Source organism: Ictalurus punctatus, chromosome 14 (genome assembly GCF_001660625.3).
Source record: "Ictalurus punctatus breed USDA103 chromosome 14, Coco_2.0, whole genome shotgun sequence".
Classification (NCBI taxonomy): Eukaryota; Metazoa; Chordata; class Actinopteri; order Siluriformes; family Ictaluridae; genus Ictalurus; species Ictalurus punctatus.
The window spans coordinates 1,402,569-1,428,176 of NC_030429.2; the positions used below are offsets into that span (position 1 = coordinate 1,402,569).

Below are 25,608 nucleotides of genomic sequence, written 5' to 3' on the forward strand. Positions count from 1 at the left end.
GCACGTACATCACCCAGAGAAGACCGCAGACCTTGGGTTTCTGTCAGGGCCGAGAGCTTTTATTGGTACCCTGTAACTCAACCCAGTCTCGCAGAAAAAATCTAATAGAACGTTCACATGCAACGTGCAGTCAGTGTATTTCTGTATAAATTTGACCTGAAATGTGATCAGATCTTCTGAGTCCTGAAACTAGATCAAGAGAATCAAATTAAACAAATGATACAAAATGATTTACAGATTTTTTTGTATTTTTTTTTTTTTTACATTTATTTATTGAGCAAAATTATCCAACATTAAATCTCTTTCTTGGAAACAATGTGTGAACCTTTGCTTTCGGTAACTGCTGTGACCCCATTGAGCAACGACTTCAACCAAATGTTTACAGGAACTGCGGATCAGTCGCACGCAACACGTTGGAGGAATTTTGGCCCATTCCTCCTTACAAATCCGCTTCGACTAAGTGACGCTTCCTGCATGAACTGCTCTTTTTAGGTCCTTCCAGAACATTTCTATTGGGTTAGGGTCTGGTCTTTGACCAAACCATTTGTTTGTGGACTTACTTGTGAACTTAGGGTCATTGTCTTGCTGCATGCACTTCTGGTTAAGCTCCAGTTCACAGACAGACGCCGTGACACAGAGTTTTTTGGTACAATCCAGAATTTACAGATCCATCAATGACAGCAAGCTAACCTGGCCGAAAAGCAGCTCCAAACCATGATTACCCCCCCCCCCCCCCCCCCGGGTGGGTTCTTTTTGGAGAGTAATGGCTTCCTTCTTGCTATTTTCTGAGTTCCTCAGGAATCTCCTTTGATCGAGGCATGGAAAACTTCCACACAGTAACCCTATGTAGTGAAGACCAGTCTCTGATAGAGGAGACCCAAGTTTATGTGCTCGAAAGATCTCATGCCCGATCGCCATCCCCTTGATTGAAACACCTGTCAGTTCCCTCTTGAAATTAACTCGTACTTCGATTCAGTTTTATCTCTATAGCACTTTTAACAATGGGCGGTGTCACAGAGCAGCTTTATAGAAATATGAAATATAAATGTAGGATATAAATTGAACATTTAGAAATTTATGCCTAATGAGCACCTGATGGTGGCGAGGAAAAACCTCTCTGAGACAATATGAGGAAGAAACCTCGAGAGGAACCAGACGGAAAAGGGAGCCCGTCAACATCTGGGCGACGCCAGACCGTGCAATCAGTGCAATTATAAATGATTTCCGTCTCTAACTGTGTACTACACGGTCAAATAGTGCAGGTGTGTGAGCAGTAAAGTCATGACAGTTTTCACATGGAGTCTATTTTGTTGAAGTTCTCCACTGGTCACTGATGGAGACTCGAGAGCTAAAATGTTCATGGCAGTTGTCGTCCTAAGACATCGCAGCAAAACTGTTCATATGGATTGCGATCCAAAGCCATCTTTATGGTTTTTCAGTGGTACCACCCTCTGTAATGTCAGTGATCTTTAGGCTCTCCATGTGGGGACAGCCTCAGCAGCAGCATGTGACAATCACCGAGTGATGAGAACTCCAACCAGAAGTAGGGTGTTAGGATGGATCAGGCAGGCCCAGAGAGCAGAAGGGGTCAGGATCACTGGCATCTCATGAGTATCATGTGTAGCTCGATAGAGAGTGTGAGAGAGAAAGAGGGAGAGAGAGAGTCAGGTATGCTCTTATCTTAGCAATATTTCTGAGCTGAAAGAAGGCTATCCTGGTAATATCAGCCACGCGATACTCCAAGAGGTTCACGTACTTTTTTGGACAAGGATATTTAACGTTGGATAATTTTGCTCAATAAATAAACGCAAGAAACGATAATGTTTTGGTGTCGTTTGTTTCACTGGGTTCTCTTTACCCAGTTTTCGCACTCAGATGAAGATCCGATCACATTCCAGGTCAAACGTATGAAGAAATACAGAAAATTGTAAAGGGTTCGCAAACTTTCTGGCCGCACCGTATCCGCAGCACCATATACAGTACACGCCTGTTGAAGAGCGATGTTCTGGCACACGCACGCTGGGAAATCTTTCACCGGTAACTTGGATATTTTCGCGGATAGTTTTTCGTCTGTAAATTCTTTTGGAGACTTTCCAGGTTTTGAAAACACCTCCATGTACCGTGTAAAGCACAAACTACATATGAAGGGGCTCAATATTTATTACAATTATTCAAACGGGTAAAATGATATATTACATAGCAATCTTATTAAAATGGTGTAGTGGTAGAAGTGGGTGTGGCTAAAGTACATGTGAAATACAGAGCGTGTGAGTGAAAGTTTGTGCGCGTGCCTGGCTCGGTGTATGGAAAGTATTGCATGCGAACTTGTCTGTGCGACTGACTGCACTTCTTTCTTCTTCCTGAGATTAATCTCTGCTATTACTGAACTATCAGCTGCCACACACACACACACACACACACACACACACACACTTAACCATTCAAATGGCACACACTGCCCAGCTGAATCTCCTCCACATCCCTGTGGGCGGGTTTTGATTCCACGCCTACCTGAATCTGCAAAATGCTTATATATTAGGCTTCAACTATTTCAAATTTAAGAATAAAATGTCTAAGATCAAAAACATATTTACTAGAGTGTATCGTCTAAATAATATATATATATATATATATATATATATATATATATATATATATATATATATATATATATATATATATATATATATATAGTACTAGATATTATACCCAGAGAAGGTCTCTCCAGATCTTTTCCATTGTTATTTGTTTAAATAAAGAACATCTGATCAGTCCAAAACTTTTCAGAGGTACAGTATGTACTCATAACTGTATATTTGTGCTGGAAGTGCAGGACGTTTCCCTACGTAATAATATTAAAGCGTACGAGTGCACAGTGCAGATTCTGGATCACATTGCCACCTACATGCCCGCTCGTGTCGTAAAGACATTTCAGATGGCCGAATTTCTGCTGTGGTTGCACTGGCATGTTCTGAGACTTAAGGTTGTCGTGGAAACAGATGGTCACCTGTGGGTTGCCATGGCGCTGTGCTGCAGCCGAGCCGAGATGCCTGTAGGCAGGCTGATTCACACCTGCTGCAGCGAAAGGGTTTATGTGAGTCAGGACCCACCATCCCACTGTTTACATAATGCTGTACGGTGCTGTGAAGCTGTAGGCATCTGCGAGTCTGCAGGATTATTAAATATAGAGACATTATTAAAGCTTATTTACGGGAATTTATTTTCCTGCCAGACAAGACGTCATGAATGAGTACAGTGGAATCTGAGTAATAGTATCTCGTGTTTTCTCGTATCAGTCTTCAGCAGTGTTTTCGGCGCAGTCTTCGTGGTGGCGTGAGGGCGGTTCTAAGGCCATCGCTTCAATCTAGTGAAACGCTTGAGCCTGTCGAGGCGGTAGAGCACCGAGGAGTTTTAGTGTTTTCCAGAGACACTTGAACAAAATGACTTCGCACTTTTTGTTCCCAAATTTGAATGTGGAACTCGTGAAACCTTCAGTACATTTTTATAAGCGGTGAGCACGACGGTAAAGTTAATGCCGGATCTACATTAGTCTTCTTTAACTGTCTCGGAGCACTGCAAAAAATATTAATCATTTAATATCTTAGCAAGTGAAAATGTCTTGGATATGGTTCAATTTGTTGAATATTTCTATTATAACCAAATATAAGATTATTAAAACTATTTCTAGACTTAAAATGTAACTTTTATTTATTTTATTTTTTTTTTTTACGAAGTTTGAGGTTTTCTAATTCTGTTTGACTTGTTGCTTGAAAGAGCTTAAAATGAGCAAAAATGATCCGACAGTAGAGCAAGACTACTCCACGCCTGAAATCAGTAAAAATACGTAAATCATTAAAAGTGCGAGTGAACAGTCAGTTGGAAGCAGGAAAAATAGGTAAGTGTAAGGATCTGAGCAGCTTCGAGGGCGTAATTGTGACGTCTAGACGACCGGGTCAGAGCATCTCCAAAATGGCAGGTCTTGTGGGGGGTTCTCGGTATGTAGTGGTTAGTACCTACCAAAAGTGGCCCAAGGAAGGACAACCGGTGGGGCATGGGTGCCCATGTGGAGGCAGTGTGATGCTCTGGGCAACGTTCTGCTGGGAAAACATCATGTGGAAGTTACTTTGACACGTATCGCCTATCTAAACATCGTTGCAGACCAGGTACACACCTCCATAGCAACTGTATTCCCTAATATCAGTGGCCTCTTTCAGGAGGATAACGCTCCCTGACACACTGCAGAAACTCATCAGGAACGGTTTGAGGAACATGATAAAGAGTTCAAGGTGTTGACTCGGCCTCCGAATCTCCCAGATCTCAATCCGATCCAGCGTCTGTGGGATGTTCTGGACAAACATGTCCAATCCACGTAGGCCACACCTCACATCTTACAGGACTTAAAGGATCTGCTGCTAACGTCTCGGTGCTAAATACCACAGCACACCTACACAGGTCATGTGGAGTCCAGAATTGACTTTCAAATCAATTTAAAAAAAAAAACAATAATATTCAAATAAAATCGTTATAAAAACACTGTGTACGTGTGTACACAGTGATAACTTTCTGCTAACCTAGCTAACCCTCCCTGTAGGATAAGTGCCCTGCATTGATGCCCTGTCTGTGGTAGGACAAAACATCCTCTCCTACTGCCTGTGTGCCCCTCCGTGCCTAGTTTACCCTCACAGATTATATGTGCGTGTTGAGTTTGCAGTCTTGTCCTTCATCAGTGAAGACAAATGCTCTAATGTGCAGCAAATGGCTCCTTCACCACCTGCTTGCAGCGAAATGCAGTTCCAGAGCGAGGAAAAGAGCAACACAATCTCGTTGTGCCACGCCGAAAGAGGCTGACAGTTTTTTTTAAATAATTAACACAGTGCAGTTTAGTGCATCATGAATATTCAGTGTCGTTTGCATAAGAAAGGAAGGCAAGGGAGAAGGGAAGTAGGGAAGCACCCCAGTGTTCATGACACTCTTGTGAGGACGTGTATGAAGAGGAAAGGTGGAAAGAGATGGGTAGAAGTGGGTATATTTAGAGTTTTTTTGTATGGCTTACTAAGATCCATGGTGCTGTCAATGTTGCCTCTGTAGACATTTGCCACAAAGCAGCTTTTAAATCCGGATATAAATTTGATCATTTAAGTGTCTCCTTATTTATCCCTGGGAAAGGCCAGAGTGGCCCCGGTAAAAATGGCGACCGTCCCAAACAGCTGCTGTATGTTTTGATCAGATGCTCAGGAAGGAATTTGAACTCCCACTTCTACAGTCTGTCTGACAGTACCTCTGTTTTAAAGTACATCTTCAGTGGGACCGCAGATCTCAATGACAATATGTGAGTGGTGCATTCAACCCTGCGGATGATGCTTCACATGGAGTAACAGTAGGTTCCTTCCCTGGTTTTAATACAAGGCTAAAGTGCCCAGAATTCCTGTTATAGTCTGACTGAAACTGGACCACAATCCCAGAAGAACCTCTGAAAATTGCCAGTGATGACCCCAAAGTAAGGAAAGACTGAGTACCAAAGCAAGTACTTACTTAGAACCCCTTAAGAGGGCTACTGCATGGATCTTCAAGCTGAAGACTTGAAGAAACTGAAGAAATGAAGAAAAACTCCTCTTCAGCGTCCAATTCCAGGTCGATTCATAACATCTCCAGTGGACTGGAACTTCTTAATTATTGCCCTGATGGTGGAAATGGACATTTTCACTGCTTGTGCTATTTTCTTATAGACACGCCCCATTGTGTGAAGCTCAACAACCTTTTGCCGAACATCACAGCTATATTCCTCGCTCTTACCCATCGTTATGAATGACTGAGGGAATTTGGCCTATGTGTTATACCCCTGTGAAACAGGAAGTCATGGTTGAACGATTTCCTGTTCCTAGTCACCCAAGTGTACTAAAAATGTAAAATATCAATGGGAATAGGGGCGACAATAATTGTTGCACACATATATTTAACCAAGATTTTTTTTTTTTGGATAAACCTGTGATAAACCTTTCATATCCGTGAGAGCAGAGTACTTTTGTAAAAAAAAAATTTAACAAAAGATCAAAAGGTTAAACAATAAAGACAATTTTTCACAGCCTTCTTTGCTCACATTTACCAAGGGTGCCAATACTAGTGTAGGGCGCTGTACATGTCTTGCTCATTTTCATGAAGGGTGCCTATAGATCTGTAGTTGATTGTTGCACTGTGTAAACTAATAAAATGAAAAGCTAACGCGAATATAAAATGGCCTGCCATACATCTTCGTGTGTGACATTCCAAATGATCTACATTAAGTCTGGGTGATGAGTCAGCGCTTCAGATTGCTAAAGCCTGCTGATGAGAGCTACAGTAGATCTGAGATCGACTCCAGTCTCTGTGCTACCTGCAAATCTCTCATAAGACATTCATTATTCAAGTTTAGGTTTTGGGTTTGGGGAATGCCTGCAGGAAATACAGGGGCAACATGGCAAGAAGTGCTCATTATATCTCCAAGAAGAACTTTCACAGGTACGAAATACATAACTTATATACACCCGAAATGTTAGCTTTATTCAACAGTTGTTCATCATTTCCCCCAACAGCGCACACATATTAAAATGTACACAGCTTATTTCGGGGTTGCGTGAAAAACATTGTCATCCTTTCTGTTTAAAATGACTCGCAGTGTCACGGACTAATAATATCTCAATGCTTAAAGAAATAGCCCTGCATTTGATCTAATCTTGAGCTACTTCATACCGTATGTGTGCATGTTACATTACCAGAGTTTTCACTATGATTCCTCGCACTAAGAAAAGAACATACACAGCGAGGGAAATAAGTATCGGAGGTGGCAACATTTTTTTTCAGTAAATATATTTCCAATGAGGTTATTCACATGAAATTTTCACCAGGCATCAGTTGATATTAATTGCACAGATAGGGGGTGTAATTACTTACGGATTTCAGCGGGTTCCTTGCCTTACCTTGCCTCGGAGAACTGCTTTTTCTTAGCGTGTTCAATACTTTTTTCCCGTGTCGTTCCACTTTATCACACACAACTTTATTTACGGACTTGTGAATTCTTTATATTTCCGGGTTTCTGGAGTTAAAACTGATGTCTGGTGAAAATTTCATGCGAATCACCTCATCGGAAACATATTCACTGAATGAAATGTCGACGCGTCCGATACTCACTTCCTCCACTGTACTCGAAATGTATTTATAATGAAAGTCCAAGGGCAGTTGTTGGGGCAGTCAGTAAACATAATGGGGGGATAAAAAAAACACATTTGTAGGATGAATTCACAGAATGTCAGGTTCCACATTAACAAGAACATTAAATAACATTTCTCTGTTCAGGGAAGTGGTAATAATTCATCACGGTATTTTATTCGAAACGCTGCGTTGTGTGAACAGCCTGCACCGCGACTCGGTGTACTGCCTCGGGGCTTTCTCAGTAGTGTGAATAACTGTGCCAACTTGAACCGGAGCTGTGAATGTGTGCGATTGATGAGGTCGTTCCTCTCACCTACCCCTCTCTATTCATTTCATTGCTCCCACTTTTCTCTCTGTTGCTTACTCACACGCTGGAGAATGAAACTAAACACATTTACACCTGACCCCTGCGTCTTGGAATTACGTGTGTGTGTGTGTGTGTGTGTTTTGCAGGTGTCAAACTTAGACCTGTGTTATAAACTTAAAATTTGAATACACAACACACTTTTACAGTAAAACACACACAAAGGCAATTGACATCAGTTGTACTCGACTTGTACAGCAAACATTATGAAGATTAACAGGAAGATTAGACGTTAATCCCATGTTGTGTATTTGAGTTTTTAATTCTCTCTCTCTCTCTCTTTTAAATCTATCTATCTATCTATCTATCTCGCTATCTATCTGTCTATCTATCTATCTGTCTATCAAGGCCACTCTTTGAATGTTTCGACTGGTGATGTGGAGCAGCGTAACCATGGTGATGACTACAGCAATCTGACTCCAGACTGTTCCCCTCCCTCTCCTGGTACTGCACTGAAGAACATTGAGAGAGTTATCCGCCCCCAGGTACACACACACACACACACACACACACACACACACACACACACACACACACTTGTTTGATACACATGTGCCATACACACAGAATGTCAAGTCTCCAGCTCTGCTCCTGTATAGTTTGGTTCCACCATGTTTAGATAATCATGATCTCATATACACATTTTGTGCTTGGCATCGGTGTGTAGGATTACAGTTAAATCCACAATATAAACACAAATATATACAAGCGGATAATAGAGTCCAAATGTGCCTTTGCACGATTTTTATTTCAGCCTAATACATTCGTCCCAAACCTATTTCTCAAACATCATTTAAAAGAGGATTTTGGGATGTGGGGGCGTCCCGTGTTGTGTTCTTATCTGAACTTCAAAGGTTTCTCCCACAGCCTCCATTAGACATCAGTCCATTGAGTTTTATCTTTGGGGGAATTGTGAATGAAAGCGATGTGATGATGCAGCACGGCTGGCGGCGCGGAGGAGCCGGTGCCTAAAATGCAGCTGATTTGTGTGACCTCCTCAATATACAGTAAAGCATCAGAAAGAGAAATCCAGAACACACAGGGAGCGCATGTGAGTGCAACGGTACCACAAGTGAACAATAATAACAAAAGTGCCACGACAGTCCGTTAGATTATTATAGTTTCCTTATGCAGCTGTATTATAATCAGGATCGTATAGTGGATGGTCATCCAGCCTGAAATAATATCGTGCTATGAGACAGTCTTGTTGCCAGATCACGCACCCCTACGTCCCCTTTCTCCTGCGGGTATAAGAAATGAACGCTGCCGCAATGAAAAAGTTCTCAGCACAACAACACAACAGACAACTCACAGAAAACAGCGTGTCTGTCTTCTACAGGCCAACTGTTTGGATGCCACATTATCTTCTACTTCTAAACGATCATCTTTAAGAGATAATGAACAGCAGTATGTTTATTACCACGGACCGAAATATAAATACCAGACTGACGAAAAAACAGTGGCAGCAGTGTGCAGTTTTATTTCTTTATCGCATTAAAAAAAAAGCCTAATCATATTCTCCTGATTCTTACGTTCACTATTTTGGGATCTCTTTTCATGCTGATGTAAGGGAAGAGCTGCACAAAAAGGGGCTTGTTGACATTTTCAAGACTATTTTGGTTTAAATATTCAATTATCCTCCTCAGAATCGCTCTGAGAACAGATGCAGGGATAAGACGGGTGTTTTCCTGACTTCACGTGCAAACCTTTTCAATTCTGTTTCCCTACAAGTTAGAGTTTGTGTGTTTTAACTGCTCGCATATTTTCATTTATTATGCATAGTACTTCTCTTCGACATAGTAGGCTTCTTCGGTCAGATATGAACTGTGGTAAATACAGCAGACTTTATGAACTGTGTAGAAATCCATCCAAATCCATTTTAAGTCACGGATCCATTTTGAGTTACTGTATTAAATGAAACTGACGTGATTATTTAGATAATAGTCAGTGCTGTTAGAATACCAACAGCATTATCGGTTAATATTGCACTTCACGCAAGGATACGATGTCCAACGATGTCCAGAGAGGATTTGGACATTATTAAAAGATCCAAGAGCTCTCCTCATTCCTACTGTACATGGAATACGACTGTAAAGGTGTGAAGCTCTTTATCTTGATGAAGCTCTTGAGGCTTTAATTCTCCTGCACCATTTGGCAGTGTGTTAAAAGAAAAAGAGACGATAATGCGAGAGATAGCATTTTGCAAAGAAACACTTTTTTTTATTTTTTCCAAACAGTTATATGCCTACAGTGATATCGTTAATATCATAATCCGTGTTTAGAGACCCGTGAGCGTTTAGCTCCACTGTTAAAAACACAAAGTATTTGGTATTTATCGTGTTTTGGTATTGATCGTGTTTTATTACATATAGCTTGAATACTGTTTAAACTGTCAAATGGAGCAGTGGTCTTATATTTTATAGCGTTAAGAGTGGAAACCACGACAAATGACAAAGGGAAAAATGCACTCTTGGCAGCTTGGTGTGTTTATCCAATCTGTCATTCTGTCTATATTCCTCATTTACCTTAAGCACAACCTCTCTTTAATGCGTCTTTGATCTCTGCATGAATAAATACATTGCATGTATAGCATACTGCATCGTTATCATACTTATAAACCCACTAGCACTTTAAATACACGATAAAATCAGTGGGAAATACATCCGGAATTAAAGTGCACCTATTATGGTTTTTCAGATATTACCGGTCATGTAGTGTGTGATATGCGTAGCTGATTGTGAATGTAAAAAGTCTGCAAAGTTTCAACAATCAAGGCGCAGGACAGACGGAGTTATCGACTCCCAAACGAAGGAATCGATTCTGAACGGCTGAAACGACTCGATGGTGATTCCAGACTCACTTCCTGTACTAACCTACGTAGGTTCGTAACACAAAGCCCCGCCTCTGGTCTTCATCGCTGCTCGCTGACAGACGGAGCTGAAACGCGTTACGGTAGTGGGCGCTGACAGCGTAGATCAATCACAACAGACTGGGACATCTGACCAATCAGAGCAGAGTATGCTCTCTGAAAGGAGGAGTCTAGAATGAATCATTTAGAACGGATCATTGAACGAGTCGTTTGTGACACTGCGGAAAAAACCGTACCGCTGCAGTTTAAATCCCGAGCACGTTAAAGTGTTTTTTGATCTCGGATGCGTGTAAATCCATCGTATGAGACCTTTAAAACTAAATTAGGTACGTTTCAGAACTATAATAGGTGCGCTTTAAATGCTTCCTTGTAAGACCTAAATGTCTTCTCTTCTCTTCTCTCTTTTTTTTTTTTGCTAATAGGAAGTCACCTGAGACCTTTTTCATTTACATAACTGAGGCTTCATTTAGAATTGTCCTGCCATGGTGTTTCCACTAGGACCGTTTCTGAGACGCAAACCTTCCACATAAGTGATCTGTGTTTCTCTGATAAGTGATCAAGTTCCCTGAAACTTCTTCTGCTATGCATACATTCCAAAATAACAACAACAACAAAATGTTAGAGTCATGAATATATTAATAGAGACACCCAGAGGAGGTGTTTTGTTGAATTGCCGCTTTGGCAGTTAGAAAACAGAAGCTTTAAAGCTTTGCACTCATGCTCCATTAACCTCCACTGTAAGCCTTCTGCTGAGACTCATCACACAGAATTATTATAAGCCCTAGTTATTGAAATAAATGTAAGGACTGACCAACATCATACTTATATAATAATAATAATAATAATAATAATGGATGCGTTGATACTGATATGGGTATCGACCTAATAAAATACGTGCCAATACCATCGTCCAGTACTAAGTTTTACGACATGATGTATGTCTAGTGTACGCTGGAGTGCTAAAGCTCAGACGACATGAAATGGCAGCTATCTGGACGTGTTTCACGATTATTAATGACCGTATCAGTGCCTTAAAACCAATCAGACTGCAAACTGTGCTCTGTGAAAATGTCAAGAAGAGGAACGACAGCATCTCGCTGCAGCAACCTGATCAAGCACCTGAACCCTGAAACTGGGCTTGGTGAGAAGATAAAGTCTACAGATAACGCTGGGCGAGGGAAAAGAACAGCCTCTACTAGCAGTCTGTTGTTATCGATCATCAGCCACTGTCGATCACAACGATGAAAGGAGAATAAAACACTATTAAAGAGAATAAACACAACCCAGGAGGACGCAATGCCCTTTATTTACTGTTTAAACCGAGGAAACGAGTTTAATATACTCCATGACGTCCGGGATCGATTCCGTAAAGGCCGGTCCACCCTGCCATTAGACCTGCTAACAATTTACACCGATCGTCCTGTTCAAAAGTTTACACCCCCCTGGCTCTTAATGTATCGTGTTACCTTCTTGAGCATGAGTGGACGTTTGCAGCTTTTGTAATACTCGTGTACGAGTCCCTCAGTCGTCCTCGGTGTGAAAAGATGGATCTCGACATCATATATTGAGCCGCCGTTGGAAAGGGCTCAAATATGTAGAATATGCTGGAAAAGTAAAGAATGTGCAGGACCTGGAGGATTTTTCTGAAGAACAGTGGGCAGTTTAACAAACGAGGGACTCGTGAACGACTCTCACAACACGTAAACACATCATGTCGTTGATCATCCAGGTAACAACACGCGGTATTCAGAATCAAGGGAATGTAAACTTTTGAACGGGGTGATTCCTATCAATTCAGCTATTATCTGTTATGTGAAATAGATTAATCAGGACAGGACTAAATAAAAAAAACAACATGGGAATTTTATGATCCGTCTTATTTTGTTTCTGCAAACTTTTGGGCACTACTGTATATCGGTTATTCATCGACCCACTGTCTCGTTTCACGTCTTTTAGGCGAATGGTTTTATAATTACGGCAGCTCTCTATGGACCAAATTCTCCTCTCCTCTTTCATGCATGCTGCTTTGAATTTTTTTTTTTTTTTTTTTACATTAAAGTGTGATAACAGATTTATCCTTTACACTCTTTCACGCGCTGGTGCTCGAGACACGTTCAAGCACGATCGTGCAAACCGCTTCCGGACACATTTATCCAGATGTGATTCCAAATGTAAATGCGCCCTTCTCTCCAAGCCATGTTCGACATTCAACCCCAGTTGAAGAAGTTGATCTGCGCGTTCCAGTGTAGCAACCGTCCTTCTGTCGCAACGAGCTCCTGGAATTGAACTGCAACACAGGAAGTTGTCTGAAAAGTGTTACTACGTGATTTGCACATGATGCACAACACGACAGTCAAGTGTGAATGCCCGTATGTAGTAAGCGATTAAGATACAATCCAAATACAACACACACGAAATGGGGTCAGAGAGAAGCAGGCGATTAGAGTTTCCGTTTACAGTTTAATATTATACACCGGGGTCCGTCTAGGTCGGAAAGCAACCCAAAATGGAAAACCATTCCCTGTGGATGTGTGTGAAAATGCAGTTATTTTGGGTGGTAATGGAGAAATGTAGCTAGCAGCATTACATCATACTGTAACTACAGTCCGTATAGAGCCCTCTCACAGACTGTAGTCACGACGTGATGTAATACTGTGTACCGACACATTAAAACCACTTTTCCTTTAATGTTAGTGTTAATACACTGAATTCCAGTTTAATCTATTGGGGTTAGACTGGATTTTTAATTTGCGCAACAATGTACCGGAGCACCTGAGAGGCCCAGTGATGTTAAAAAATGTTACAGATATTGCTCAGGTATTTCTCGAGGTGGATCCTGCAATCATTTCTGCTTAGCATTGCAAAGCCTGCCATCCTTGATCCCTGTTTCTGAGGGTTCAGTGATAGCAAGTGTGCCACCCCAAGCACCCAGACACTCTCCTGCAACATCTCCTTTCTACTCCAAGCCTCCTTCCCCAACACACACACACACACACACAACCCCAGCAATGATCATGACGTTTCGCTAAGCTGAAAACCTGATTTCATACACACATGGGTATTGCACACACACACACACACACACACACACACACACACACACACACACACACATCCAGCCAGAGCACGAACCCAGACAACCACATGCATATTTCATAGCAGTAGCCCCGTAAGCTTGGAGTTTAGTTTAGCGGTGCTAATTGGAGCTGCGCTATTACAGTACATGTGTGATGCAAGCAAACTCGTTGTGAAACACAGCCACACTCACTGACTTCCTGAGTTCTGAAACTGTAAATCTGTACTCAGCACTTGTCGCATTCTTTGGATTTGATGTAGTCTTGTATACAGAGCACCTGTACACCCATGCTGGATCTTGCTCCTGATCTCGAAGGCTTGATGTTTCATCGCACTCTGCACCTGTTTGTGGATGACTCAACATCTGTCTTTCTTTCTCCCTTCGCTTCAACTCTTTCACCCTTAAAGCACTTGTTTACTCTCTTATCCTTCTTGTCCGTCCTCCTTGGTTGATCTTTTATACTACGATTATTGAGCTGCTTATAAATCAGTTCCACTTGCCATGACATCTTCTTTAAATGCTGTGCAACACTTTAGAGCCAGGACTAATTCAGCTGACAAAACGACGTCGTACCGTTTCTCTGCGTGTCCGAGTTCATCACTGCTTGGATTTGTTGACGCTGGAGTGTTTCAAAAAGAGACTTGAGTCAAAATAATGTCCACTTCTCCCTCTGACAAATTCCTTTTATTTAGTTTCCTTTTTTGAATCGTCATGTCGTGATTCCAGCCGTCTGTGCGTTTTGTGGGTCCCTGAAACTTTTGTAAATTTGGAGTAATGTATTAATTCTTTATTTTATTTTAAGCACTGACACATTTAGAATAAGCAGCAGGTACAGTAGTAACACTCCATCCCGACCTCTTGGGGAAATAATCTGTGCATAAAGCAGCGAGGCTCGATTCAGTTCAATTTCAATTGCATTTATATAGTATCACAGTACATAGTGTCACAAAGAGCTTTACAGACATCCAGATATAGATTCAGAGATTCTGGAGCACTCCAGATGCGATGGTGGCAAGGAAAATCTCCCTGAGACAGCTTATTAGCATCAAAATCACCTTCATTACTAGACATTATGGGTGTAATGCAATATCAGTGTCTGTATTTGTATCTGTTTAGAGCTCAAAATATTTGTATCTGGTTTTTTTATTACGTTAACCCTGCCTCTATTTCCTAGAAACACTGAAAAACACTAATTAACAGGGCTGCTGGAAAAAGACATCATTTTTTTTTCATTCACAAATTATAACTGCAACTGGGGTAGGCTAAAAGACTAAAGCCTAGACTTAAATTATATAGAGACTATGTCTGAGCCCTGAAGACTAAATAGAAGGATGTTCAATAACTGTGGGGAAACTGTAGGAAAAAGCTCTGCCTCCTGCTGCAGTCATCATTATTCTAGGTACTAATAAAGAGCCTGCACCTTTTAATTGAAGCACGCAGGGCAGATCGGGCAGCGGTGGATCAGGTGGTAGAGCGGGTTGTCCGCTAATCATAGGGTTCGATTCCTGGCCCACATGACGCCACATACCGAAGTGTCCTTGGGCAAGATTGCTCCCACTGGCAGGCTAGCACCTTGCATGGCAGCTCTGCTACCATTGGTGTGTGTGAATGAGAACCAGTGTAAAGCACTTTGTAGAACCACTAAGGTTAAAAAAGCGCAATATAAGTGCAGACCATTTACCATAAAAGACCACAAATTCATTCAGTTACTGAGTGATTACATTCTCACTCACATTCAGTGCTGAATACATCATTAGTAACATTTGATAATCAGTTAGAAATTTCACTGGGAGCTAATGCAGTACTGATAAGATAGGAGTGATCTGGACTGGAGCCTGTTTATGCTCCTACATCCAGACAGCAAGGCTTTACAGCAGTCCTATCTAGAGGTAAGAAAAGCATGAAACTATGTTTTCTGTGCCATGCAGTGACAGTGTATCTCTTATCATAGCAGTATTTCTGAGATTAAAAAAGGACTATCTTTGTAATATTATGTAAATGAGTGTGACACCCCGGGTGTCGTGAAGAGAACTCGGGAGGATTCGGGAGGCAGGTGTGAGAGCGAGAGAGTGCCAGTCTGTTTATTTTACTTAGGGCTGTGCATTTCAGCATGTAAGAACTTCTAAATGTAAATGTTTGAAAAGAAATGAAAGTGCCACCTTTACGTTCACACACGCACGCACACACACGCACGCACACACACACACATGCGCGCGCGCGCTCAGCAAAACGCTGTCAAATCATGGTATTTATCAGCTCAGCACAGGCTCTCTTGTTCAGCTTTTCCACAGATCCTGTAACACATACACCTATAAATAGGCATCATTAATTACACACAGGTGTACGCTCATTCACTGCCACACATTTTCCCAGACTCCACCCTCCATTCACCCCCTGCCACAGTGAGCTTCAAGTGAGAGATGCGATTCAATAATCACAGTAAGATCTTTCACAGCTAGAGCCATATCTCCCTGCAGTTCTCGCCTGGTTTCCCACTGAATCTAAGCAGGGTTGAGCCTGGTGAGTGAGCATGTGGATGGGAGACCTTCTGGGGAAAACTAGGGTTGGTGCTGGAAGTGGTATTAGTGAGGCCAGCAGGGGGTGCTCACCCTGTGGTCTGTGTGCATCCTAAAGCTCCAGTATAGTTCCCCCATTGGCTCTTCTCTATCACGGCCCCTGAATTGGCTATATCAGTCTCCTCTCCACTAATAGCTGGCGTGTGGTGGGCGTTCTGGCGCAATGCAACTGCCGTCACGTCATCCCGGTGGATGCTGTACACCATTGGTGATTGAGAAAAAAAAACCCCCCCATACTATGTAAAACACTTTGAGTGTCTAGGAAAGCGCTATATAAATGTAACTGTAACTATGGTCTGCACTTATATAGTGCTTTTTTTTTTTTTTTACACTGTGTCTCATTCACCCATTCACACACACACTCACACAGCAATGGTAGCAGAGCTGCCATGCAAGGCGCTAACTTGCCATCGGGAGCAACTTGGGGCTCAGTGTCTTGCCCAAGGACACTTCGGCATGTGGAGTCACGGACAACCTGCTCTACTACTTGAGCCGCAGCCGTCCAGGGTCAGGGTTAGGAACACATGATGTAAGCGTATGGCCATTTAGAGTTACGGCATAATCAAAAGCCGCACTAAGATCAAGCAACACAAACACGGAGACACAACTCGGAGGAAGGTCATTTACCACTTTAACCAGCGCTGTCGCAGCACTCCGATGAAAGAGTTTTATAAATGTGATTCTTGTAGGGTCGTGTAGATCGAGGGGAGGTTTGTTATTGGCCTGTAGTTAGACAGCTGAGGGTCAAGGTTGGATTATTGTGATCAGTGGTTTGATAACTACTATTAAAATGGATTTAGGTGCATATCCTGTGCTAAGGCCGACTAGACTGTATGCTGGATGACTGAATGCCATTACACTCCCAACTGCCTCTTACAGGGTTACTTTAATAAGTGACCCTATTGGGTCTAAAAAGTCTCCAGAACCGATTGATTTATCTTCTGAAACAGCCAGGGTTGAGACAAAATCTTCAAATTCCAGCAGAAATTCCAGTTCATTACCCTGGTGGATGATTAGTATCTTATAAGACACAATACAACCAGAGTATACCCAAAATGCAGGTTTTAAATGATCCTTTCATTCCTTTATAAGAAACGTTAATCCAACACCAACTGGTCCTGTGTGAAAAAGTAATTGCTCCCTCGAATGCTATTCAGTATAACAATTAACCAAATTGAATGATATAGATGTTGCATACGCTTTGCCTTCGATAAATGAACTGATCATTGAAACATGTGTTTTTGGTTTCCTCCTGCTCTCCTTGTCTCATATCATATGTTGTACGAGGAGCCGATGAGGATCTGAAACCATACAGTGTACCAAATAGAGGGGAAAAAATCGAGGAAACCATGACAGGAGCAAATACTTTTTTTTTTTGATGGTACTGTATACGTACATGAGCGTGCAGTCTGCACTGCATAGTCAGTGTTTTATTTCAACAGTTCGATCCATCTAAACGAATTGAGCCGGATTCGAGTCGGATGAATATGAATGCTGGTCTTTTTGCTCCAGATACTTCCCTAATGTTCTGGATGTTTCCATGTCGGTGCAGGAGGTGTCCCTGGTGTTTATGACGTGTCTCGGTGTGAACCGCATGACAGCCATGCTAAATGAGCTAATATAGAAAGCTAATGCTAACTAACAAACTGAAAGAGCGACTTAGATAAGAGGCCACGGGAATCCCTCGGCACAGATGGCAGAACCAAGGCTCGAAGCATGCTAGCGCTGATGTGTTATCCTTTCCCTAAAAAGAGCCCCACTTCCCAACGTAAAAGAGAAGGGCAGGGATCGAAATCATAGAGCTGCGTTTCGGGGTACAGTCAGGCTGCATTAGCATCTGCGCTATAAGAGATCTTTTGTGTGCAGGATGTTCCAGTGGGAGACTTAATGACATTCATCACCCTGCAGTCCTTGGGCTCACAGAATAATTACCATAATTGCAATTCATAAATGTGTCACTCCCAGCTCTTTTGCTGAATAAAAGTCTATCATGCACAAACACATGAATCTCAGGTAATCACACACACACACACACACACACACTAACTATGTGGGCTGGGGAAGAAATCTTGTCAGATTCTGTGTGTGTGTGTGTGTGATTTGTGTGTTAGTCATGTGATGCATGTGATTTCAACAAGCATGCTGTTGGACATGACAGGCTCGTTAGATACAACACAGCCATCACACACTCTAGTGTGTGAGTGTATGTGAGGGTGACAGGAAGTGTGTGTGTTACAGGTTCATTAGCAACTACAGCTGTGAGTTATTAGCGTCCCTGAGAGGTTTCTTTAAAAACGTGATGAGAACAGCTTGCTTACTGGGGCAGAGCTGTGACACAACGGGTTTTGTTGCTAAACGCATAAGCGCTACGCGTCTGAACCGGCGAACGTTCATAAATGGATCTGCACTCGTATGGGAGCACACTTCATTTTAACCAAGAATACAGGAGATCTTTGTAGAGTGTGATTTTTAAATAAAGTTCGCAGAAAGTGTAACGCGGGGAGTTCAGTCGCGTCGGTGCAGGAAGAAACAACTATACGTGGAAAGCGACGGCTTCAGAAAGACATCAGTGTGAATCAGAGCAAGTCAAAATATCTCCATTATAGTCCAACTGACTCCAGTCTAAATTATAATAAAACATTTATAAGGTTATTAAACTTACTTCTAGACATTTGCTTGATTAACTTGAAGCTCGAAAGAGTCTTCACCTATCGGCAGACAGTTTAGCTTCTTTAACGCATTTCTCCCTAGAAAGGTGCAAAAATTTTAAGATGAATTGAATAATCTTATATTTGGTCTAGAAATGTCTTGAAGTAAGTTGAACGATTGTATATTTTGGTTTATTGTAACATCCATCCATCCATCCATCCATCTTCTACCGCTTACTCCTTCTTCAGGGTCACGGGGAACCTGGAGCCTACCCCAGGGAGCATGTGGCACAAGGCGGGGTACACCCTGGACAGGGTGCCAGTCCATCGCAGGGCGTTATTCTAACATTGCAGCTGGAAATACTAAATGAATTGAACTATAGTCAAGATATTTTCACTTGCTAACATGTCAGGGTTTTGTTTTTTTTGATGAACAGGACTACACACTCCTCTTCCTGGAGGTTTCAGGTTAATACCCGAGTCTGGGATTTAAGGGGTTCGTTATCCAAGCTCGTGGTCTTGATTAGTCTCCATCCTACCACCGGTAACATTTCTGTACAGTGTCCAGATTTAGAATGGCTGAGTCTGAATTTCATTTCTGGTTTAAGAATGGCCCGTCTTTTGTGGGCAGTTTTGCTGGAAGCCTTGTCTGTGTGTACCTCTGGGCACACACCAGCTAAGACTAGAAAAAGAAGGCAAGCCTGACAGAACGTTGTTTGAAAATGCTGACGTCTAGACCTTAAATAACTGTTTGTTAATATGCGAGATCTGCTCGTCACAGCTTTGTGTTAGTTGCGAGTAGGCTGTGTTTATACCGTATACACCAGACACTTTGTAGGTGGGACACTAGACAGCGTAACTCGTAATACCCGACCTCCGACCAGGAAAAAAAACCAAGAATATGCCAACTTCCTGTTTAGAAACTTAGGAGTGTAAATTCAAATCAACATGGCCGCTCACATCACCAACAGTAAACAAAGCAGCACTTCTTATACTGTACGGTATATACAAGTGTTCGCTTTAGATCCATCAACACACACACTTTCAATCTATAGACGCCGAATATACGGCACAGTTCACACGTGTGAGGAGGAAAATATACATCACTCATCACAATTAGCTGGCTAGCTTCTTGCTAACAAAAGGCAAACATGCAGGCGTTAATGTTTGTTGTTGTTGTTGTTGTTGTTTTCACACCTTGTTGCTCGAATGAATGAAAATGATATGATTACGAGCTCCGGGTTTCTGCTTCTGAAGAATGCAGCAGTCGTCACGTGTTGAGATGAGAGATCATAATGCTGCTTTCATTCGGGAAAAAAATATTGAAATATTAAATATCGTGCGTGTGTGTGCGTTGAAAGAAAGAGGGTTGTAGCACACACCCTGTAAACATTTGGCACGTATTAATTAACGTAGCACCTATGATGCAACAGGAAGTGGAGATGATGCTTATGTAAGACTTCCTGCGGTTATACAACCAGACACAGTCATCATCCTCATCTCTCTTTCTCTCATTCCCTCTCAGCACATCCATATGAACTCCCACTGACAGGTGTTTTGGTCCAATCTGTCTGTGTGTGTGCAGCAGCAGCGCATCATGTTTTTCAAACACAACAAGCCGGTGTGACTCAGAGCTGCTGAGCAACGAGGCCTCGCCCGCACCACATAGCCACCATTACTGTCCTCATTAGATGGCCTTGAACCAAAAGCTTAGTTAAATGATGATGCTACTAGTATGTACTGTGTGTGTGTGTGTGTGTGTGTGTGTGTGTGTGTGTGTGTGTGTGGCGCCTGCCTGTGCTCACCCAAAATGATTTGTAATGAAAAAATAAGAAAGAGAGGCAGTTCACATATCAAGTGCAGACGTGCATGAGTACACACACACACACACACACACTCACACACACACACACACACAGCACATTGTTCTCTGTCCCTAGATGACTAAACAGTTTTATAAAGTAAACCCAGAGACGTAGAGACTCACATAACTGTCTAGACACACGGTCCTTGAATCTAAGTAATTCTCTCGTAGAGGAACGTGTGTTAGCCGCCGTGCTCCTGATACACTCAGCACTCACGGTGCTTCTTCTCTTTTCCAGCCCAAACAGCGCACGTCTCTGTCCTCGACGCAGGATGTACAGCGGCCCGTGCCGAGCCATAGCGGTGAGCCATCTGAGGTGAGCTCATCTCTGGGCTATGCCAGCTTTAGCACCAGTCCACCTGCTAGTCCTCTCATCAGTCCAGCTAACTATTCCCCCGGGTCAGCTGAGGACTGCCCACTTGCTGGTAAGATTGTGTGTGTGTGTGTGTGTGTGTTTTTAATCCAACATATGACTCATTTCTTCTTGCAGGGCTAGTAAATACTCCATACATACACTATATGGGCAAAACTGTTTGGACACTTATTACCCATAATACACGTAATAATCCTTGTTGAACATCCCAGTCCAGTCCAGATGTTTTGCTGTTATCTTCTGCGAAGGCTTTCCACTAGATTTTGGGGCGTGGCTGTGGGGATTTGTGTTCATTCAGGTACAAGAGCGCTACGGGTGAGGTTGAGGTCAGGCGCTGATGATGCGACGTCGAGGAGGCTCCGGTTCCAGTTCATCCGGGTTCAAAGGTGTTCGTTCGGGTTGAGAGATCAGGGCTCTGAAGAGTTCTTCCACTCCGACCTTAACACACCACGTCTTCACGGAGCTCGCATCGTCACGCACAGGCGCTTCGTCACGCTGGAACCGGTTTGGGTCTCAGTTCCACTGAAGAGAAATCTGTAAAGCTACAGCACACAAAGACATTATATACGATTGTGTGCCTCTAACGTTGCGGAAACAGTTTGGGGAAGAACCACATACAGTACAAGTGTGATGGTCGGGTGTCCACATATATTTGACCATACAGTGCGTATTTAGCTAGGTTTGAGTATGGAAATCCTGTGCACTGTGTGTGAATAAGAACGTAAACAGAAGCTGTAGGGGTACGTCTGACTGAGAGAGCACGAGATGATCCTTAACGCGTTATTGTTCAGCCAGGTTTAATGATGAAATGTGACTTCATCAGTAGATTTTCGCAAGCCCTGATGCCTTGTTTCTCACAAAGTGTCTCTTGCTATTCTGAACGATTCTGCGTGGATAATTCACACATCAAACCCGCATGAAAGGACAGAAGCGCGGAGTAAAGGCACTCTGATCGCATACACGTCGTCAGGGGAAGCCGGGATGAGTGCTCATGCGTTCACTGCTGTACGTGTCGGGGCTGTTGTAGAGGTGCTCGCCACGTCGCCAGTAGGTGGCGACGAGAGACGTGTTAACGCCACAGTACCGTGTTTTCATTACGACACGATTTTGACATGTATGACGGTTGAGTCAGTGGTGTGAGAAGCATGTGATGAGGTGTTAAGGTTTGCCCAGGTTTAGAGGGTATGTCACTTCCTGTAATGTATGTCACTTCCTTTGGGACCCTGCGTGGGCAGGTGTGGAGTTCATATTGTTACCATGGTAATGTGATTCCTGTGAGCATGAGCATGGTGTGGGAGTCATGGCGATGGTGATGTCTGTAAGGATGAGATTCTGGCAGCCGCCACTCACCAGCACTGTCTGGATGCGGTCTGGCACCCTCCTCTGCAGGAACATGAGGGGGGGGGGGGGGGGGGGGGGTGAAAAAGCTGGAGGTCACTTTAAGGTGAAGTATAGTGTCAGGAATTGTGCTGTGTAGAGGTTTCCCTGCTGTTAAAGAGGATTAATCGATTATTATTATTATTATTATTATTATTACTTTAATCTCTGCTGCTCTTTAGTCTTTCTCACTCTTTATTCAGCTCCTGAACCAGACGCCCTGTGGAACTTTCCGGAAAGCTTTCAATCTTCATTCTAACCTTAACTATGTTTCAAAACAGCAACGTCGTTTCCGAAAGCGTGAGACTTTTATTTAGGATAGAGTTGACAACAAGAACCATCTAGTAATATGTGATAGCTTCTTCATGGGAGATTTGTTCCATTGCAGAAGGTTCCGAAAAGTTCACTGGACGCGCCGTGGTTATGAGCTTTAAAGCTGGACGCACTTTAGTCGTTTAAACGGAGTCCTTCAAGCAGCAGGACCTTATAACGAACGAATCGTACGGTTTTCAGAGAAGGTTCTCTTTTAATAACAGTAGAGAATATGGTTTTATTGGGGAATTCACCCGAAGCTTACGAGATGACCTGTGAGACGGTTGCCAGGTTTGACCACATGTTGCAGATATGTGCTACCGCTGGTCACTTGTTTCCCCTGAAAAGACAAAAATAAATAAATAAGTGTACCGTTTTCCTACGCCCGGAACATTTGGGCTAACATTTCTAGTCTTTTTTTTGTGTGGTTTTTGAGTTGTAGTTGCGGTGGGAGTTTTGGCAACCCTGTCCAAGAAATTCAGCGAGCTGTTCTTTAAAACTTAATATCAGTGAAACCGAGTGAAACCTTGCACTTGTGCAACTTCTTTTTTTTTGTTTCGTGCCAGTCCTTCAAGCTGGCAAGCTTTATTTAAATATATTTATATTTTATATTCTTTTTGTATCCGTCTTTGTATTCATCATTTAGGAAAGATGATCTGTTCAATCCAGGTATTGTATTCACATTTGTTTTCACACCTTTCATTCATGTGGATTTAAAAATGACTCCCAGCCCACTGGGTAGAGTTTTAAGCAGTATCTGGATCCAGCATCCATAGCGCAAAGAGCTCTGCTGCCTTTCATCTCCTCCACTGTGCTGTAAAGGTCTCTCCTCTACCCTTCCGTGGCACGCTCCTCCGGGATACTCCAACCCCCTGATGTGATGTGTATTCCAGGACTTCACGGGTGTGTTGGAACGAGGGAATGATGATAGAAACTCAACGGGGAGGATGTACAGGACAGGATCTTCTGCCAAGTAGATTACCAGACATTACCCATTCTCGCTGGATTAAAAAGTTTGCTTGTTTGATGTAAATCTGTTTGGTTGAAGCGATGGCTCTCTGGACGGGGCTGTGAATCCACGGTACACTGGCCGTGCGCGGGTAATTAGAGGTCGTCGGGGTCGTCCCTGAGTGCTAGGGTTCTAAGCCATCCTGAATCCTGTTTACTATACTGTATGTGGCTTGGATAAAGGTGTCTGCTAAATTGTGGAGCGGGGTCACCTGTAATTATATCCAGAGTTGGACAGTTCATGGGGCAGCATGAGTCCTGCCTCTATCTCCGAGCATATATTTTCATATTGTTTAGAAGAAGAAGCCTTTATTGATCACGTATACATCACAGCACAGTGAAATGCTTTTCTTCTCATATCCCAGCTTGTCAGGAAGTTGGGGTCAGAGCACAGGGTCGGCCATGATACAGCGCCCCCTGGAGCAGAGAGGGTTAAGGGCCTTGCTCGAGGGCCCAACAGTGGCAGACTGGCAGCGCTGGGGCTCGAACCCCCGACCTTCTGATCACTAACCCAGAGCCTCACCTGTGGAGCCTTTAAATAATCTAGTTTATAAGAATTGACAGTTTTCACATGATCATGCCTCTGTTATATATCACTCCCCCCCTTCATTTATAAAGTCCGATGTGTTGTTGCCGTAGCAACTGCCATCAAACAGAGAAACACATTTCTATCCCTCTGATGGTTTCTTTTTCATAGGTGCAGGAATCAAGGCACACGTAATAGTGATTTAACATGTGAGGACGTTACACACGGTCAGCCTGCTGTCTGCGTTCTGTTAAACATTACACCATCTCGTAACACAGAACGTAAACGTCTACCCGTCTGCGTTTCTCCGTTCTCTGTCTCACGTACACACAGGTTCTTCCGCTAGTCTATTTAAAGAAACGTCTATAGGTGAGAGTCAGAGCAGTACTGGTGTACAGTTATGTAACTCTCGAATAGAAGGAAAGGTGGATGTGTGCTGCATGGAGATGTACGTAGCAGATGTATGTAACGTTTATCTCATTTATACGTCTGAGCAGTCGAGGGTGAAGGGCCGTGCTCAAGGGCCCGGCAGTGACGGCTCAGTGGTGCTGGGATTTCAACTCACAACCTTCTGATAAGTCGCTGTCACCAGAGTTCAATTTATTTTTGAAAATATACACTCATTTCTAATCTGATGACCGCAGTACTCCAAAAAAGTTGGGACAGTCGACTGTTTACCGCTGTGTAACATCACTTTTTCTTTTAGTAACACTTATGAAGCATTCGGACGCTGAGTGAAGACACCAGCTGGTTAAGTTTAGCAAGCGGAAATTTCCCCATTCCTCCATTATGCATTTCTCCAGCTGTGTAAGTGTACGGGGCCTTCAATGCCTTAATTTGCGCTTCATAATGCACCACACATTCTCAGTCGGAGACAGGTCAGCACTGCAGCATGGGCACTGACACGCCCCCATACCATGGGCACTGACACGCCCCCATACCATGGGCACTGACATGCCCCCATACCATGGGCACTGACACGCCCCCATACCATGGTGTACTGACACGCCCCCATACCATGGGCACTGACACGCCCCCATACCATGGGCACTGACATGCCCCCATACCATGGGCACTGACACGCCCCCATACCATGGTGTACTGACACGCCCCCATACCATGGGCACTGACACGCCCCCATACCATGGGCACTGACACGCCCCTATACCATGGTGTACTGACACGCCCCCATACCATGGGCACTGACACGCCCCCATACCATGGGCACTGACACGCCCCCATACCATGGTGTACTGACACGCCCCCATACCATGGGCACTGACACACCCCCATACCATGGGCACTGACACGCCCCCATACCATGGGCACTGACACGCCCCCATACCATGGGCACTGACACGCCCCCATACCATGGGCACTGACACGCCCCCATACCATGGGCACTGACACGCCCCCATACAATGGGCACT

General features: G+C 43.2%; 1 protein-coding gene across 8 annotated transcripts in view; it reads left to right on the top strand.

Annotated features, from left to right (window-relative positions):
* Window positions 1-25,608, top strand: part of anks1b (ankyrin repeat and sterile alpha motif domain containing 1B) — a 187,462-nt gene that overhangs the window by 87,607 nt on the left and 74,247 nt on the right. For all 8 annotated transcript variants that reach the window (XR_008397819.1, XM_047159872.2, XM_047159873.2 and 5 more), the window contains 2 exons: window positions 7,898-8,034; window positions 20,821-21,007. Coding sequence is in view for 7 of the 8 variants with exons in the window: in XM_047159872.2 (XP_047015828.1) it covers window positions 7,898-8,034; window positions 20,821-21,007 (324 nt within the window). In the remaining variant the exon portion in view is untranslated. The remainder of the gene's footprint in view (window positions 1-7,897; window positions 8,035-20,820; window positions 21,008-25,608) is intronic.